The following is a 16609-nucleotide window of genomic DNA, read 5'->3' as shown; positions in this document are numbered from 1 at the left end:
AGAGTTGCAGTGAAAGGGAAGCTCCATTCCTCAGCACAAGGAAGAATTTCCCACCAAATTTTGGGGCACTGACTGGCAGGACCTGATTTCTAAGCTGTTCTGTCATGGAAATTACAAGTAAGCAAACTCTAAGAAAATTGCTGTTGTGTTTTTATAGGCAGAGCAAAGGTTCTCAGGTGATTTACAGCTTGAGATCATGTTGAAGATATTCTGATTTCCCCACCTCCCTGAGAAAGCTAGTGATCTTAAATATTTGTTCTCGTACATGCTGTTGTACAACCATGTAATAAAAATTAATCTATTTCAAAGCATGTGTTGGCAGACTTCAAGAGAAGGAAACATAAAATAGCTGTTAGGACATTACTATTGGTGTAAGTGAATAATGTTACAACCATAAGCATGCCATTCATTCTCTTAAATTCAATCTTCGTAACTAGAAAAAACATGATAAAATGAAGTGTTTATTTTTCTGGGATGAGGATGGTTAGCCAAAAGTGTATTTATTTATTTATTTATTTGTTTATTTATTTATTTATTTATTTATTTATTCCTTTTAGAAGAAATCAGCTCTGTAGCTGGAAAGCATTTATGTGACCTCTTTGTTCAGAAAGGCTTTGGAAGTTCCGTTTTCACTGTTTGGAGAAGTTGAAAAATCAGGAGAGTTTTTATTGTTGTTGTTCACATCTGTGCAAACCCTTTTAGAAATGAGTGGACTTTATTTCTCAGTATTTTTTCTAGTGTACAATATGAGCACTTCCGTGATTCTGTCCATTGATTTCTTGTTTTTCTACTACTACTTTGACAGCTTTTAACAAAGATGCAATATCTCAACTAATAAACAGCAAAGATTTCAGCTTATGTTCTATATCCTTAGTTTTCATAGTGACTTTATTCTGTCTCGAAGTCTTCTTGTTTGAGTTCTGTGAGAGATTTTAACTGTGTTGTGTTTCTGTCTGAAATGACGGGTAGTTGTTCTATGCACTATTCTGATAACCTTTTTCACAGGAAAATTTCTATATGCCTGATTCCTCCATTAGTTTTATTAATCTCTTCATATTAATAATGTTCTGGCAGTGATCTCCACCACTGAGTTTTGCATGGTATGAATAGAAGAATTCACTTTTACCAGTTTTACCTCTGCTGCCTTTCCAGTTGGTGGAATATTTCTCACTAGTGCCTTATGAGAGTAATTAGGAGCCCCTATTAGCTTTCTCTAAACCGTTCATTCTTTTGAATATCTTGATTATGTTCATTCATCTTCTGTGTAAATTAAAATGTCCTAGTGCTTTCTGTTGCTCATTATCTTACTTTTCTTTGCAGATTTTTTATGATTTCAATAGCTCCTGTCTGCATTTATTTCTGGATCAGCTTTTTTATTTTTTTTTTTAACTTGAATTCAGTTCTTCAGATGAAATTATCTCATCAGGTTATATGATGTTATTACGTAAAATTAAACCACCAGTGTTAGGCATACATTTAACCTGGTTATATTCCTCAGAAATTTGACATCACCTCCTTTAGTAATTCTGTCACCTATAAATTTGGTGGTTCAACCTTCTTTCTTTTTCATGTGGATTAATAAATACATTAAATAACATCAACTCTAGTATCAAATTTTATGATAGCTCACTATTAATCTTCTGAAATGTCTGCTCTTTTACCTCTTTCTCCTGGCTTGGTTATTTTAATACCCTTTCTCTTTCAGGAGCAGTGTAAGAGGTTTTTTTGAGAACAGTGTAAATTATCATTCACTTTTCCAGTATTGTTTGGACTGGTTTTACATTCTAAAATGTTTCAATAACTCAGTCACAAATAATTTAAAAATTCCAGACAACTCTTCGCATGGTACTTTAAAAACCAGTCTGTGTGGGGGCCTTGAATTTAAGCCCTACTCCTAATTTCTTGCATCTGTATTCTTTGTGGAGGAGCCTGCAGAGGTTTCCCATAAGGATTGTGGCAGAGGCTCTGCTTCAAATCAAGCACGTTGGTTATAGGAGGTTATAGAACAAATCAACAAAACGAACAATAACAAATTATTGGGGGCTGGATGGCGTTTACCCACAGGCTCTGAAGAGACCTGCGGTGAAAGAGCTGCGCCACTAACAGCGGTGTGAGTGCCCAACATCCACGTGGGTGCAGACCGAGAGGCTCGTGGAGGGAAAGGCCATTAGGAGTTATTGGGAAGAAGGATCCATCCTGTTGCACTGGAAGCTGCTAAACCTCCGTTCTCCAAATGCCTGGAAAACATTCTGGGAATCTCAGTGTCTGCTTGCTCTCCACCTCCTTTTTTCTGCAGTTCTCCGCTGCTGAACGCTCTGCAGCAGAGTGCACGAGCAGTCCTTCCATGTGTTTAATAGCAAACAACCCCAGCATAGTCTGGGTTTTCCTAAGTATAATCCCATACAAATGTGGCCCGGTACAAAAAGCTGTTTTAATCCAGTGCAGGTGCTTACTGCGGTATATTTGCTAACTGTTACGCGACAAAGTCTAGATATCTGAAGTGCCTGTCTGCTTAATTTCAAGGTGTCAGGCTGGAGTACTGTAGAGATTTTTTCGGGAGGAGTGATACCTGCTCTCTGCCTTTTTTTCTTTGGAAAATGTGTGAATACAGTCTATCCTCTCAGCCAGTCATTGCGACGATGATAAAAATTTCACAACCCTTCTCCCTGTTTACTTAGTATTGCTGTGCCCCAGATATGACAATGTGTGCAGATCTGGGAGAAATAATGAAATCTATGGAAAGCAGGCACACAGGAGAAAAAAGGCATTATACGATGGCAGCTTTATTCCCTGCTGTTGTTGGACTGCAAATGGATACCAAGTTTGCAACTGAGGCTGAAAAGCATTTTAACTTTGTTTACTAGACAATAAATAATACAGAAACTGTTTGCTGAAAGTTGAAGATGAGAGCTGCTGTTGAATTCTTGCACTCTGGCTGGTGGTTGCTTCTTTAGTGAGTTGTCCTCAAATAAGCGATGAGTTGGTGGTGATTTTTTTTTTTTTTTAAGTTCTAATTTGTCTCCTCTGCTGAAAAGGAGGACTATAGTATATTCTAAAGAGGCTGCGCCATCTCAGAGATCATGCAGTAACACAGTCAGATGGCAGTGGCAGAATTGGGGAAGCAGGAGATGATGGTATGGCACTCATATCCATCTGTGGGCAGCTGGTGGCAGCAAAGCTTTGAAGCTGTTTGAAGCTGGTGACATCCTACATGGATCTCTGGCATTTGTGGAAATGCCAGGAAGGGAGCAGGGATCTGGGAGGGAAGAGAGGCTGGAGACTGACTACAATTTACTGTTTTCTCTCCTGAACGTAAACTCGTGTTGCAAAGGGTCCAATTCCAAGAGGGGTCATCATGCTTTGGATGCCAACTCTTCCTTCAGCCTTTCAAGTGCTAAATGCTGTTGGGTGCCCCTTTTGCTCATTCCTAGAATCTTGTCTTATACATTGATTTGCTTAATGCCCAAAATCCGCTCTGAAATGTTAAACTTCAACAATTTGTTAGTTTATTGTCAGGCTTGCTACTCCCTGCTGGTTTCCTAGCCCTCCTGCTCCTAGCATTTGTATATCTGTGGATCTTGCCACTTTTAGGTTTTCAAATACCACAGTAGGCAGGTTAGGAGATGATGAGAAAACAAGTGGTGTGGAGAAATGCACGTGACATGGTGATTGGTTGAAGTACATTGTTTGTTTATTTCTCCAGAAAATCACATAAATTCCATTAAACACCTATTTTTCATCTTCTCTATTTAAGACATCTCAACTATTTTTTCCTGCTCTGTTTGTAGGATTTAATATAAATAGTATCATTTGTGATCCACTGTACTTTGTATGTCATGAGTACTCAGTGGGCAAGTTAATATTGCCTGAAGACTGGCAAAATTCTGTGCTTTAGGCCATTTATTTTTTTCAGTTACCATTCCAACATTACATTAATCATCTGGATTTTGTATTTAATTTTAACAATAGTTTGTTTTCTTTTTTCCTTCTAGGGCATCCCCATTAATTATCATTTCAGCTGATGAAGTTTCATTATTTATTTCTCAAAAGTAAACTCACCTGAGGTGACTGAGGACAAGCTGATAGCTTTTTCTACAAGGTCTTTTATTGTAGAGTAACTGCTGTATACATACAGTACACAGTCAAAGTTTTTGCTTTAAATACGGATGTTTGTTTTACTGAAAAAACTGGACATTTGTGTAAATATTTGCCTTTGAGTAACTCTTTTTTCTTCCTGCTATTCTACTCTGCAGTACAATATCAGAACATGAAAGCCTCCAGAACGTGAACACCTCTAAGTTTTCAGTCAAAGTATAATTTACTGTGGTCCAGAATAAATATGTGCTTTTTTTTTCCTTCTGAGACATTATGTATGCTGGAGCTTATTTAAAATGAATGTAGAACAGACTATGGTAGTGGTAAGACATTAAAATAACATTGTTACAAATTACCCTACATTGCGATTCTGCATATTCATGGACCCACCCCATCTTCATTAGATGGCTGAGCTTTAGATCTTTTCCAAACTTCCAGCAGTTTCTAATAAACAAGGAGGGACTCTTTTTTTCCATTTCAATGAAATGAGCAGATACTGAGAAAACCAGCAGTGGACCCTTTTCAGGCTTTTCCCTGGATTTTTTCCCAATTCCCGGTTCACATATCACTCCTTGCCCACTGTACACTCTTTAATTCTTTTTATATTGTTTTGCTTCAAATGCCAAACTGTTTTTCTACAGTGTAATTTTCCAAAAGCACAGTTTGAACTTTTATCCAGGAGAATTATATAAAAAATGTTTTTGAAAGTCTTTCTTCAATTTATTAATATTTGATAGACTTCTTGAATAACTGCAGCTACCATTTGAAATGTGCGTGTGTATGTATATGCACTATCTTTGGAACATTATTTAATCTTTTTTGCTCTAGGCAGGATTTTTTTGGAGCTGAAATAGCAGGACTCATGACATGATGATGATACTGTGCTTTTTGGTTTTGAGTGTTTGTAGTTCTTTCAGTCATCATCTTGGTCACTACTTTGGAATTGAATCCCAAACTACTTCCAAGACAATTTGCTTTAAACATTCAAATCCTGTGAATAATGTTGCCCAGATCACATATATTACTATTTTCATCTTGATTGCTGCAGATTTGTGTTTTGAATGAAAGATTTCAGGCAACCTACACTTTCTGGCTTACATGAGCACTAGGCCTAATGTTCTTGTTGTCCAGATCAAGTTCTTTAGGAAAGAAATTTCTTTTAGGAAAGAAATTTTGTCTAATCATTGAGCAGTCAACAGCCATCAAGTATTTCAGATTTTAGGGCTTGATCTTCAGCTGGTGTAAATTGTCAGGGTTTGGTTGACCTCAGGATAGAGATAGCAAAATGCAGGTGCTGAGAATCTGGCCTGATATTTTCAAGTCTTGGAGCAAGTTACTCTTCACAAATAGTGTCCCTAGCAAAACAGTTTCTTTTGCCTTATTTCGTAACAAGTTCAGTTAAATTGCTGGAATCCAAAGCTGTCTTAAACATTTGACTGATTATTCCAATAGTGCACTGTTTGGGCAGCAAGTACCAATGGTGAAGGCATGCCTTTAGTCCTCTGCTCAGCAGTCTGCTTGGCCAGGCCCAGGCAATTTAACGTTAAAACTATGTATGCATATTTGGGTATGGAAACTTCAGAAGAAACCCCTTTTGATTTCCATAAAACAAAACATCAGAAGTCCATGGCATGACCATTTTGAAATTCGAAGTGTTTTTTTATGTGTTTGATCTAAACATGTTGGTAATAACTGTAAGCATAGAAAGAAAAGGTTAGAGCAAACAGTCTGTTTAAAGAGGATCTGGAAATTTTAGCTTAGTAAACAAAAGAGAGAGTAATACTCCTCTAACCAGTCTTTAGCAACGTGCAGTTACGTGTCTAAACTAAGGTAGTGGCATAGGAGGAGGATACAGGAAGACAATATTCCTCCTGAGAAGAATGGAGTAAGACTGACACTTTTAGAGAATAGTTCATATTAGTCCTAAAACAGAAAACTGAGGCTGGAATGCTGAATTCTTTTAGATCAATATTTGATTCCTGTTTCTTTTCTGTGCTTCAGCTAGTTCTTGTGGTGACAGTTAATATGTTGATGGTGACATCTTTGAGGTTACCTTCTGTAGTCCTGCATTGGAGATGCAGGTCTTCTGGCAGTAGAAGCAATTACAGCTGCTATCTCTTGGGCTTGCCAGGTCTGGACAATAATTAAGTGTAAAATCATTATCTCTGTTTGTTTAGGGGAATGACTTATGTAAGAATTACAAGATCATCATATGCTATCAACACAGGACTGGGAAGCTTCCAGAGGCAGTGAAGTAAATCTAAATGCATACTTTGGTGCTGAGACAGTGTCCTAACTCAGAGTGGAGGTGATCTTGTAAAGCTAGCCTTTTTCCTCTGCCTAAGAACATGTTTATTGTTATCATAATCTTTTCAAGGAGAAAATGAAAATTATGTTCTATATACAGTAAAACATCATATTAAGCTTTACATCTGCTACATTCAAACCAATGTATTTCAGAACTGTAAATGAAATTTTAAATGACTGTAACTTCAGCAGAACTCCATAATCTTTTATATCAGTGAGTGAGAGTGGTATAGACATGTGTTGAAAGATAAATTTTGATGTTACTTTAAACTTTCAAAACAGAGCACCATATTATTTTGATGATGCACTCATGTTGGCAATGAGCGGACAACGAAATGTGTGAGTCTAATTTAGATGAGTATCTCAAAAGTTCAGATGTTTCACTAATCACAGTCCTTCACCGTTCACTTTCTGATTTCTCTGTTTCTCTCCTCCTAACCTGAGTTAAGAATTTTTACAGTAGCAGGTATGACATGTTTCCGAACACCTTCTTTTCAGGCTCTGAATAGTGGGGCTATTCTTACTGAAAGTAACTCTTTCTTTCAACAGATCTACCAAACTCCTTCCTTACCTTTTAAAGATTATGTGAGCTTTGAGCTTTTACTTATCTGAGCTTTGAGCTTTCACTTATTTGAGCTTTGGGCTTTTACTTTTGATTTGTTGTCCTTCACATCACAAATAGACCAGACCTTGAAGAATTGCATTAATGAACACACACTGTTAATTGCAATTGCATTCAGCATAGATAGAGGGTAAATGCTGGTAGAATCTCTGGAATTTAAAATCCAGCGGTAGAGTCATGCTCAAAGTTTGTTTGTTAGTAGAACTTCAGGACTGTATTCTATCTAAATTAGCTATTGCAATCAGCTGATGGACAATACAGCAAGATTCCTGCTTTATCCTCTGCTGAGTGGCATTGGTGTGACTGGATACAAGAGGAATGCTAACGAGACCACTGCCAACCTCCAGTATAGTTCTGTCTTGCATGAAGTAAGAAACTCTCTTGTTTAAATATACTAGAATAGATTAAAGGCGAAAACAAGAGGCAGCCGAGGGAAAAATTCCAGGATTTTCAAAGTTGAATTTAAAGCAAATGCATCTGGTGGATTCCAATCATCTCAATGCTTAATCCCACAGTCTGGGATTCTTAATTATTTAAGCCTCCTACCAAAACAATGTCAAGAAAGTTACACCATTATTTGGCATGACTTTTTGCCTCTGAATGTATCACCATGAACAAACAAGCTTCCATCCTTTTAAAGTAGTATGTTTGCTTAGACTATGTATGAAATGAATATCTAAAAATGCTTACTATTAGCCAAAAAGGTACTGTGCAATGAAAATTTAAGTGTTTGTTTCCTTGCACTAGATGGCCCTTCAGTGACACGGCATGTCACTCCCCTAATGGGCTCTATTGTGTTCATGTTCCTATTTTATTTGGAGTGTTACCTTCACTGTACTGAAATGTGCAGTGAAGGAAAGATCAGGAAGGAGCTGCATTGAGCAATACCATGCAACTTAACAGGAGAAAGAGAAAATAAATAGTATTGGCCAGAAAATTTTCCTTTGAACTATATAGGAATTGCCATTAAAGTTCTTCTCTACTTCACAGAAACATCTAGCACCATTTTTTCCCTAGAATTATTATTACTATTCTTGACTTCTTTTTTCTGATTTTATGTTATAGCACTGCAGTAGTTCATTATATTAAAAAAAAAAATCCTAATTCTTTATATAGGTCGTAGTGCCAAAAAGTCACAGAAGGTTCAAAATGATTTTTATCAACTCTCACTGTATGTTTGAGGAAGAACAGATTGTTGTAATATTCATGCTCACAGGCATGGTGTCTTCATAAACAGTGAATCGTCAGTGTTTTTGTCCACATGTTTATATGATTTCTATTGTGCCTACTTTCTGCTGTTTTAAATATTGAATGCTCAGTAGGCAATAACATTTTATTGCTTCTTTCTTTAATAATCATGACCACAAATATCATTTCTTTCTGTAAAACACTAACCATTTAATAATGATGTGGTTTTCTCTGTATTTTAGAAATCCTCATCCTGATTTCCACTTGGGCATCAGCAATTATTTTCAGTCCTGTTCTGCATACACTGTTCTCTGTGATAGAATGCACACATAAAGACCCATGTTAGCAAGTAGATTTCAGAGATGAAGTTTTAGGATTTGTAAGCAACTGATTGGTTTTTTTAAATGCAGTCACTGAATGTGCTTTGCCAGGTAAAAAAAAGACAAAAATGAATTCCAGTTTAAAAAATCAGTTCTGATTCTGTAATGTAACCCTGAGATTTGATGTCCATGTTAAGTTGTGCGAGCTCTGTGAGAAAGCCTGGTCCACCTGTTCCCTTTCAGGATGATATGAGTAATATCCAGGTGTTTTTATTTATTGTTGATGATGCTAAGGGTAGAACACGTGCCGGTACCTGTCTGTCTGGCATGCAGTCAGTCACTATTTAAAATAATTAAAAGTCTAGGACCTGAAGAGTTATGAGATGGTTTCATGGAAGGGTGGGATCTTATAAATCATTAAGCTCACCCTGAAAGGTTTTAATCTCTTCAAGAGTCTTCCCAGAAGTGACGAGACCAAATGGTTATGGTACTCCACAGATGGCACCCTTCAAGAGGGAAGAGTGGTTGAAACAACCTGACCCTTTCAGTTCATTACAGACATAATGGAGGAGGCCAGTTTCAGATCACCCAGTGTGCCTTTCCAGGTTCTCTAGATCATGCAGCTTTACCTCACGATCTCACTTCCAAAGTCAGCCTGAATGTAACAGTATCATCATGGTTGTCTGACCTCTTTCCGTTTCCCTGAGAAAAAGGTAAAACAATTACTTACCTGCGTATCCATCACCAGGTCCTGAAGCCTGAAGATAGGGGTTCGGAAGACCTGGAGGAGATCAAAAGCCTCCAGAGCTGGATTAGTGTAGTCCTTCTGTCTTCTTCTTAGTGACCTTCCCAGAAAGCAGAGGTTAGAGACTAGGAGGTAATTGGTGAGGCCATTAATCCCCAGAGACATGTTTTTGAGCAGCAGCCAGGCAATAGGATGGTATTCAACAGCCACTGTCTGCGTGCCCTCTCTGAGAGGTACTAATGAATCCTGCCAGTAAAGGGGAAATGCATTTCCTACCGATATGTCTGGGTCTACTCTGCTGGTCTCCAAAAGGAGGTCTCCACAGGTATTACACCCCGGCACATGGCCGAGACTTGTGCTGGGGGATGACACGTGTGACTACAGATGGCGATGCTCTACTCTGGAGGACAGCTGTTAGTTGTAATAATCTGCAGCGGTTCCTCATGGAAGAGTTCTTCCCCTATTAAAGTAACAGAGAGCTATGGGTTTGCTACTAAAGCCAAGGAATGGTAAGGGTGATTCCTCACCGACCTCACTGTCACTGATGATTTTGTAGCCGCAGGTAGTAGCACACGGAAAGAGCAGTGCATATGTCTTGTTGTGGTCAAGTGACAAGATCAACAACAACAACATCTTCTTACAGCTTACCCGGTATATACTGTGGCTCTCAGGCAGAGATGGGGTGGTGTCCTTTCTGTGTTTCCATCACAAGTTAGCCAGGCTTTGTCTCATCAATTTTGCTTTGCAAAGAATTTATCATACTCACTTGCACAGCAAGGGGTATTTATGGAAGAGCCTTCTGGAGTCTCTGTCTTTTCCAGACAGCATCTCCTTGAAGTCTCAAAATTTACTCATATTCTTGATAAAATGCTCCTATGATTCTTGTTTTTAAGACCCGTCTCTTTCCCTCCAACATAGTTATTAATAGGACAGTTACCTACCATAAGCAATTTGGAGCCTTATTCTCTATATTAAAAATGTCTCCTTTCACTTAAAGCTCTTTCTTTTTCACTACTTTAATTCCATTAACTTCAGCAAAGTTTACTTTTGAGTCTGGCTTATTTATTCTTCTGCTTTCCCTGTCTTTTGAAATGTTTGTTTTGTAAATGCACTTCAACCTAGAGGACAGAGAGGTTTAGGGTTGGAGATATAATCCTTTCTTAAATCACCCTATTTTATCTCATGGGATCAGAAGCGTAGCCCACTAAATAAAGAGATTCAGACAACATGGTTTGTATTCAGGTTTTGAAGTGAATTAGCCCCACAAAGTCTAGAGGAAACCATTTACTTCGTTTTCACCAAATGAAAAATACAGTTATAGCTGAAAATTGTGTACAAGAATTAAGTATAATTATTGGCCAAGCACTATATCAATCTGTAATCTACAGTTCACTATGAAGTAGGAGGAGGACATGGTTTCGATAGTTGGGTTCATTCCCTTTTGTAAATTCAAGTCAGACATTCAGCATCAATTTGACATTGCTTTCACAGTTTACGCTTAAACCCATCCCCTAGCAAACATCTTGCTTTTCAGATACCTTAAGCCTTCTGCAAGCAAACAAATCATGGAAATTAAATAGTAATAAAGCTGTTGATAGCTTTGTATAATAAATTTTATCTACTATTTAAATGGCAATTATTTCCAGAAACTTGGCAATTGTAGCCATACAAATGATGAAATTGATTCCAGTCACAGCCCATCTTTCTTTGGAAAGGAAATACCAGTAGTGTTTGAAAAATGGATTATTAAGAGCCTTGGTTTGCTCAAGGTGGCTCATATGTTGTATTTGCTAACACAGCATCTTGCTGGAAGAAAATAAATGCAGCTTTTCCCTAGCCCAGATTATTTTCTCCACAAATCTTTGGAGCAGGAAATAAAAAACATCTAATAGTTCTGAAGCATGTGGAATTAGTTTAAGAAAAGCTGGGCCCTGATCCTTCTGACCGCCTCCACTTTCCTGTGGTGTTTTGTCTATTCCTGCCTCAGAATATGTCAACAAATTTTCTTTAAGTTCAGAAGATACAGGGAGGGTGGAAAGAGTGATTCTTTTTCTGTCTCTTTCTGTCTCTTTTTTTTTTTCCTTTTCTTTGTATGTGTGTGTGTTTGTTTTAAAGTGATGATTTAAAGCAGATGTATTTTCAAAAAAGGTACAAGTTTGTCTTGTAAAATATTTGTAAAGAAAAATAGCCTCAGGACCTCTTAAAGTAAACCCTGTTGAGTTCTATAGATACTAGAAAAAGGTACTAGAAAAAAAGGTACTAGAAAAAGGTACTATAGATACTAGAAAAAAGGTACTAGAAAAAGGTACTAGAAAAAGGTACTATTTTTGTTACATTAACATAATTCTTTTCTCACACAATTTGATTATAAGTCAAGATAACTTTATAGAGAGGACTGAATCTAAACTGGAGAGACAAAGCTGATACGTATTTAAAAAGCAGACAAATATCTGTGATTTCTGTATGGCTTATTGCTTACGTTTGCTGTACTAGAAAACAGATTATTCATATTGCTCCAGTACTGGAAGTATGTTTTACATGAATGAATAGAAGAGATATCTCTTTCCTGATAAGAAATGAAATGCACTGGATATATGCTGCACCTCCTTGGAAGCTGTATACCTGAGGACAATAATGTTCTCACTGCCAAGGCTTCAAGGATGTCATAAATACTACAGAAATTATATCAAAAATAACTCAGTGTTGCTGTACAGCACTGGATGTGGTTGCTATTGGTGGCTGTGATTATGGTCATCCACAAAAACATTTCTTTGTGGTGTAAATAATTATTACTCTTAACTGAGAACATAAGGCTTCTCATGTTGCTTGAGAAACTGACTTTTCTCTTGTCTCTGAGTTGTTTTGTTTTCTTAAATTACACTCCGTCACTGTAAGTAGTTTTGCCATCCCTGTCTGTCTCTCTCTCTCTCATGATTGTTTATTTTTTGACAATCTGTATTTTGTAGATAAATTCTTTCAACATCTTTACAAGAAATCTTGACAAAATAGTTGCAGAACCACTGTCACTAGAATAACTTCAGATGAGTTAATGATAAATTATGTTTTCCTCATCCAAACTGGTTTATAAAAACAGCAAAAAATGACAACAGAATAAGTGAACCAACAGACTGGCTGCTAGTTAAGCATCAGAAAAAGAAAAATGAAATGCAACCTATGCTCATTTCTTAGGTACTGGACTTTGGAGTCAATTACAGAGAACAATGTAGTATGTGAGTTTTGGTGGCAAAATGCTAAGCAACTATTTTATCAAATATTTTGCTGCCTTTTGCAAGTCTTGAAATATTTTTCATTACATTTCTTATTTTGAGAAAACACTAATTAAATTTGAACTAGATAGTGTAATATGTCATCGATCCATTGGAAATGTTGAACATACATTTTTGACTTTCCATGTAGCCCAGGAAAAAATAAAAAATTGTCAATTTTGTCTGTGGGGCCTAATTTTAAGCCCATCTAATTCTAATTTTGTGAGAGTACATTTGGCTTTGTGTGGACTTGATGCTACAGCCTGCCAGGGTTTAGAGATAGAAAGCTTTCTGGGGAGAAAGAACAGACTGTCAGAGCAGGAGGAGGCCCGGGTGAGGGATGGTCCATGGAGGGCATTGATGTGCCGCGCAGCACCTTGTTGGTGTCATCCACACCACCGATAGATAGATGGTTCTTCTAGGAGGCAAAGTCTGCTCGAGTTGGCAAACAGGAGGACAACATTTGCTGTTGGCAAATCTGTCAAAGACTACAGTAAACATCTTAATGAGGGTGGGAACTTTTGGGAAACAAATGGTCACTCTGTTTTTGGAAAAAACACATTTTTAAGGGAAAAAAAAAGAATATTGGTGTTAAAGAAAAGAGAAATTATGGTTAGGCTTTTATATTTCTGTAAATTGATGGCTTTAAATCTGATAGCATGTTGAAAACCGAATAAGTAAGGAGATAATCAAATGGCTTCCTAGAACAATGCCTCTCCTGCATCTTTCGTGCATTGTTTGTGGCTGCCATTTTATTAGCTTCTTGAGCCATGGACTGCACTGACTGTACGGTAAAGGTCGGAGCTTTGTCTCCATACATTTCACTAACTGGAATATTAATACAGAGAAAAGGGGGAGAGAGAAGCATGCTCGCTGTCCAAGCAGAATGGCGGGCAGTGTGGACGCACAATCGTGGCTTGTCTGGCGCTGCCATGCACGTGGTGGGAACCAGGCCTCAGACCAGGGCGTGCGAGCCTCTGGTTCTCCACGCAGAGCTGTTACCCAGCTGGCACACGCATCAGCGAGATAACAGGCATCCTGAGAAACTGCTTTATTCCACCTCCTGGCTCTTGCTGCGTGAGAGGCTGCACAACGTAGGTAGTCAGCACCCTCAACACGTTTATAAACTGGAGGCCTGGGTTACTGAAATGCATATTTAGAAACTGATGCAACAACAAACAAAACCGTGTGGTGCTAAGTATGTATACAACATCTATTTTTGATATACACTGTTCAAAGGACAAAGGGATAAATCTGTAACACATGCACTTTTAAAACTTAATGGATGGATGCATGTCATGCTTCCTACAGCCAGATATTTTTTATATACAATTACATTTTTTTTTTTTTTAGGACAGTGAAAAAAAGGGATTTATGAATAAACTGTATGCCATCCAGGAGGTGTGTGTTAGTGTCCAGAACGTCCTTGATGAAGTGGCTTCCTTTGGAGAAAGGGTAAAGAAGTAAGTGCTGTTGTGGGTGCTGTATTGCTCTCTAGCACTGTTCATATTTCTTCCAAGCTAAGGAGCAAAGTGTTAGACCCCTTACCCTGTCCCCTTTTATTTTTTTTTTATTTATTTTTTTGTGGGAGATTCCAGTTTTGGCCAATCTGTTGTTAAAACTCATCTTAATTTGCTTTGTTCTGTGGCAGCCCTGAGTTAATAACAATCCAGTCGTGTTAATTTTGGAATTTAGAAATGTATTAATTGTGGAAAAAAAATCAGAAGTAAGGCACTGAAGTGAAACAGAAAGAGAATCTTACTGTAAATCCTAACAGTAGTTATTTAAAAGTACTAATAAAAATGCAGTTTTGAGAAAGGAAATAAGCACAGCTGAATCAGGGTATCAGAATTTAAGGACATATGTATGTTCAGTTGTGGGAAGTGTTCTATTTATGTAAGTTAGCAAAACCTTTCCTCCTGGATTATATGTAATTTATAACAATTTATACGTGATATGTAAGAATTGCCAACAAATTTAGACCTTAAGCAAGAGAGGTTTTGAGATTTATGACAGGAAGTTTGGTGTATTTTTGGCATGGTCACTGAGCAGCAGTCTAAGGATTTTTATTTGAGATCAGAAGGGTTCCAGAAATGCTGTCAGCTGAGAAGCAGGGACAGAATTGACTTGGCTTTCTGCCCTCCAAAAGCTGAGAGCAAAGCCTTGCAAGATGAAAAGTTGGGAGCAGAGCATTCACAACCTCCTTTCCACTGTGGGCAGGAAGGGTATGCAGAAAGGTGACCTGCAAGTCGTACAGAGTTAGAAAACCTTCACAGGAGACTTTGCTATAAAGTTTCTGCCGATGCGCTCAGCATGTCTTAACGGAAAGTTAAAGCTGTGTGTTCCTGCTTGTTTTGGGTATGCTCTACGAGCACAAGGCAACCTTTTTTTTTTTTCCTTCCTTTTTTTTCCACTGCTTCGTGTAACGTGCCGTGCCTTGGTGTTCCCAATTATGAGACCACAGCTCGTGCAAAAGGATATGGCCCTAAAATAAATAATGTGTGTTTTAAGAGGATTTTAGAAAATTGATACATTGGGTGGAGGTCAGCCTGCAGGGAACATAAGAGTCACCTCTCCTCGTGTTCTGCGTGCTTTTTTTAATCTATCAGCAATGGCAAACATATCAGGATCAGGACAAAGAGGAGGTTGCCACTGATGTGTTTAAGAGCAAAAGCTCTAATGGGAAAACCTGGGAAGCATTCCCATGGGGACACTTCCAAACAGGCCGCATTCACAGCAGCAAAGGCAGATGTAAGCACATTATATTGCACAAGTTTTCCAGACAAGTAAAATGAGCCTCTGTGAAAGAAGTCTTTTATCAAAAGGCTGCTTAGGGAAGTTGCCTTGATGATTAAGTTTCTTGAATCATGCACTTTGGAAGTGTGGTTTGTTCTATTATATACCAGATGAGAGGAACAGAATTTTCTAAGCAGAGTGAGACCGAATCTTCCTATAAATCTTTGTAATTTGTTCCTAAAACTATAATGGGAAACCTTACTGAATGCTGTGCTAACACAGCACATAAGGAGGTTTGCTAAGTGAGGAGCCAGTGTTCCCACACATGGTGTGTCTGTGATCCATTGCACAAAGCCGAGTCACAGGAACATGAGCAGACCCTCAACCTTCTGTTCATCCCAAATGCATGCAGAAGAGGGGAAAAGAGCAGGTGTCCCCTGAGGAGAAAGGGAGTGATCCTACACCAAGTGACACTACATAATGTTCACTCTGGAGACATGTCAAAATTGCCAGGGAGAAAAGAAGACAAATAAACACAGGAAGCCAGAGCTCATTATGAAAAATATGGCTAGCAATTCAGATAATTGCAATTATTCAGCCAGAGAAGCCAAAATAATGTAATCACACTGATTGGGCATATAGTTAGTGGTAATACTTTGAAGAGTATCATCAAGCTACTTAGAGCCAAAGCCACATTTTCCTTCTGGATAAATGTCATGCTACACCTTTGACATGGTGGTGCCTTCAAGAAATGATCCCACTTAGCCCAGCTCCCTTTCACTGGTGATCCTGTGGGACACATGTATTAATTGGCCATCTGGTCTTTCTCTCTTCCTTGCTTGCAGAGGTTGGAGGGCCACAGCATGGCTGTTTCAAGACTCATTAGCTTTCACCTCCTCCCTGTCCATACCTCAACCTCTGTAAAATGAGGTGATCAGCAGTTTTTTATCACACCATAGAGTTTTGGACCCTTATTAAGGACATTTTTAATATGGGGCTTTTTTGTAAAGTGCCCTGAAACTCTGATGGGATCCCAGAAGTCTTCTTCCTTTATTTGTAAAAAATACACATTTGATTTGATTTTATCTGGAACGATCAAGCTTTTTTCTTTAGCTTTTCCTGTAATGTACTTTATCTTATGCCACTCCCTCATATTTACTTTTTTACCTTCCTTCCTTTTTCTCCTTCCTCATTTTCCCACTCAGAGTAGGTGTTTTTGTCTTTCTTTTGTCCCCTGCTGTATTATCCCTGGTTTTAGGACCAATTGTTCTGTCCCCTCCTTTTCCCTAACGCTTTACCTACCCCTATTCTGGTCAGGGAAAAATGAGTG

General features: G+C 38.1%; 1 protein-coding gene across 1 annotated transcript in view; it reads left to right on the top strand.

The window, feature by feature from the left end:
• Positions 1-16609, top strand: part of MCTP1 (multiple C2 and transmembrane domain containing 1) — a 191593-nt gene that overhangs the window by 168664 nt on the left and 6320 nt on the right. Inside the window, 1 exon segment of the mRNA XM_050716521.1 lies at positions 13897-14006. Coding sequence (XP_050572478.1) covers positions 13897-14006 — 110 coding nt within the window.

The sequence above is a fragment of the Cygnus atratus genome, chromosome Z (assembly GCF_013377495.2).
Source record: "Cygnus atratus isolate AKBS03 ecotype Queensland, Australia chromosome Z, CAtr_DNAZoo_HiC_assembly, whole genome shotgun sequence".
In the NCBI taxonomy this organism is placed as follows: Eukaryota; Metazoa; Chordata; class Aves; order Anseriformes; family Anatidae; genus Cygnus; species Cygnus atratus.
This window is presented reverse-complemented; position numbering and strand designations above follow the sequence as displayed.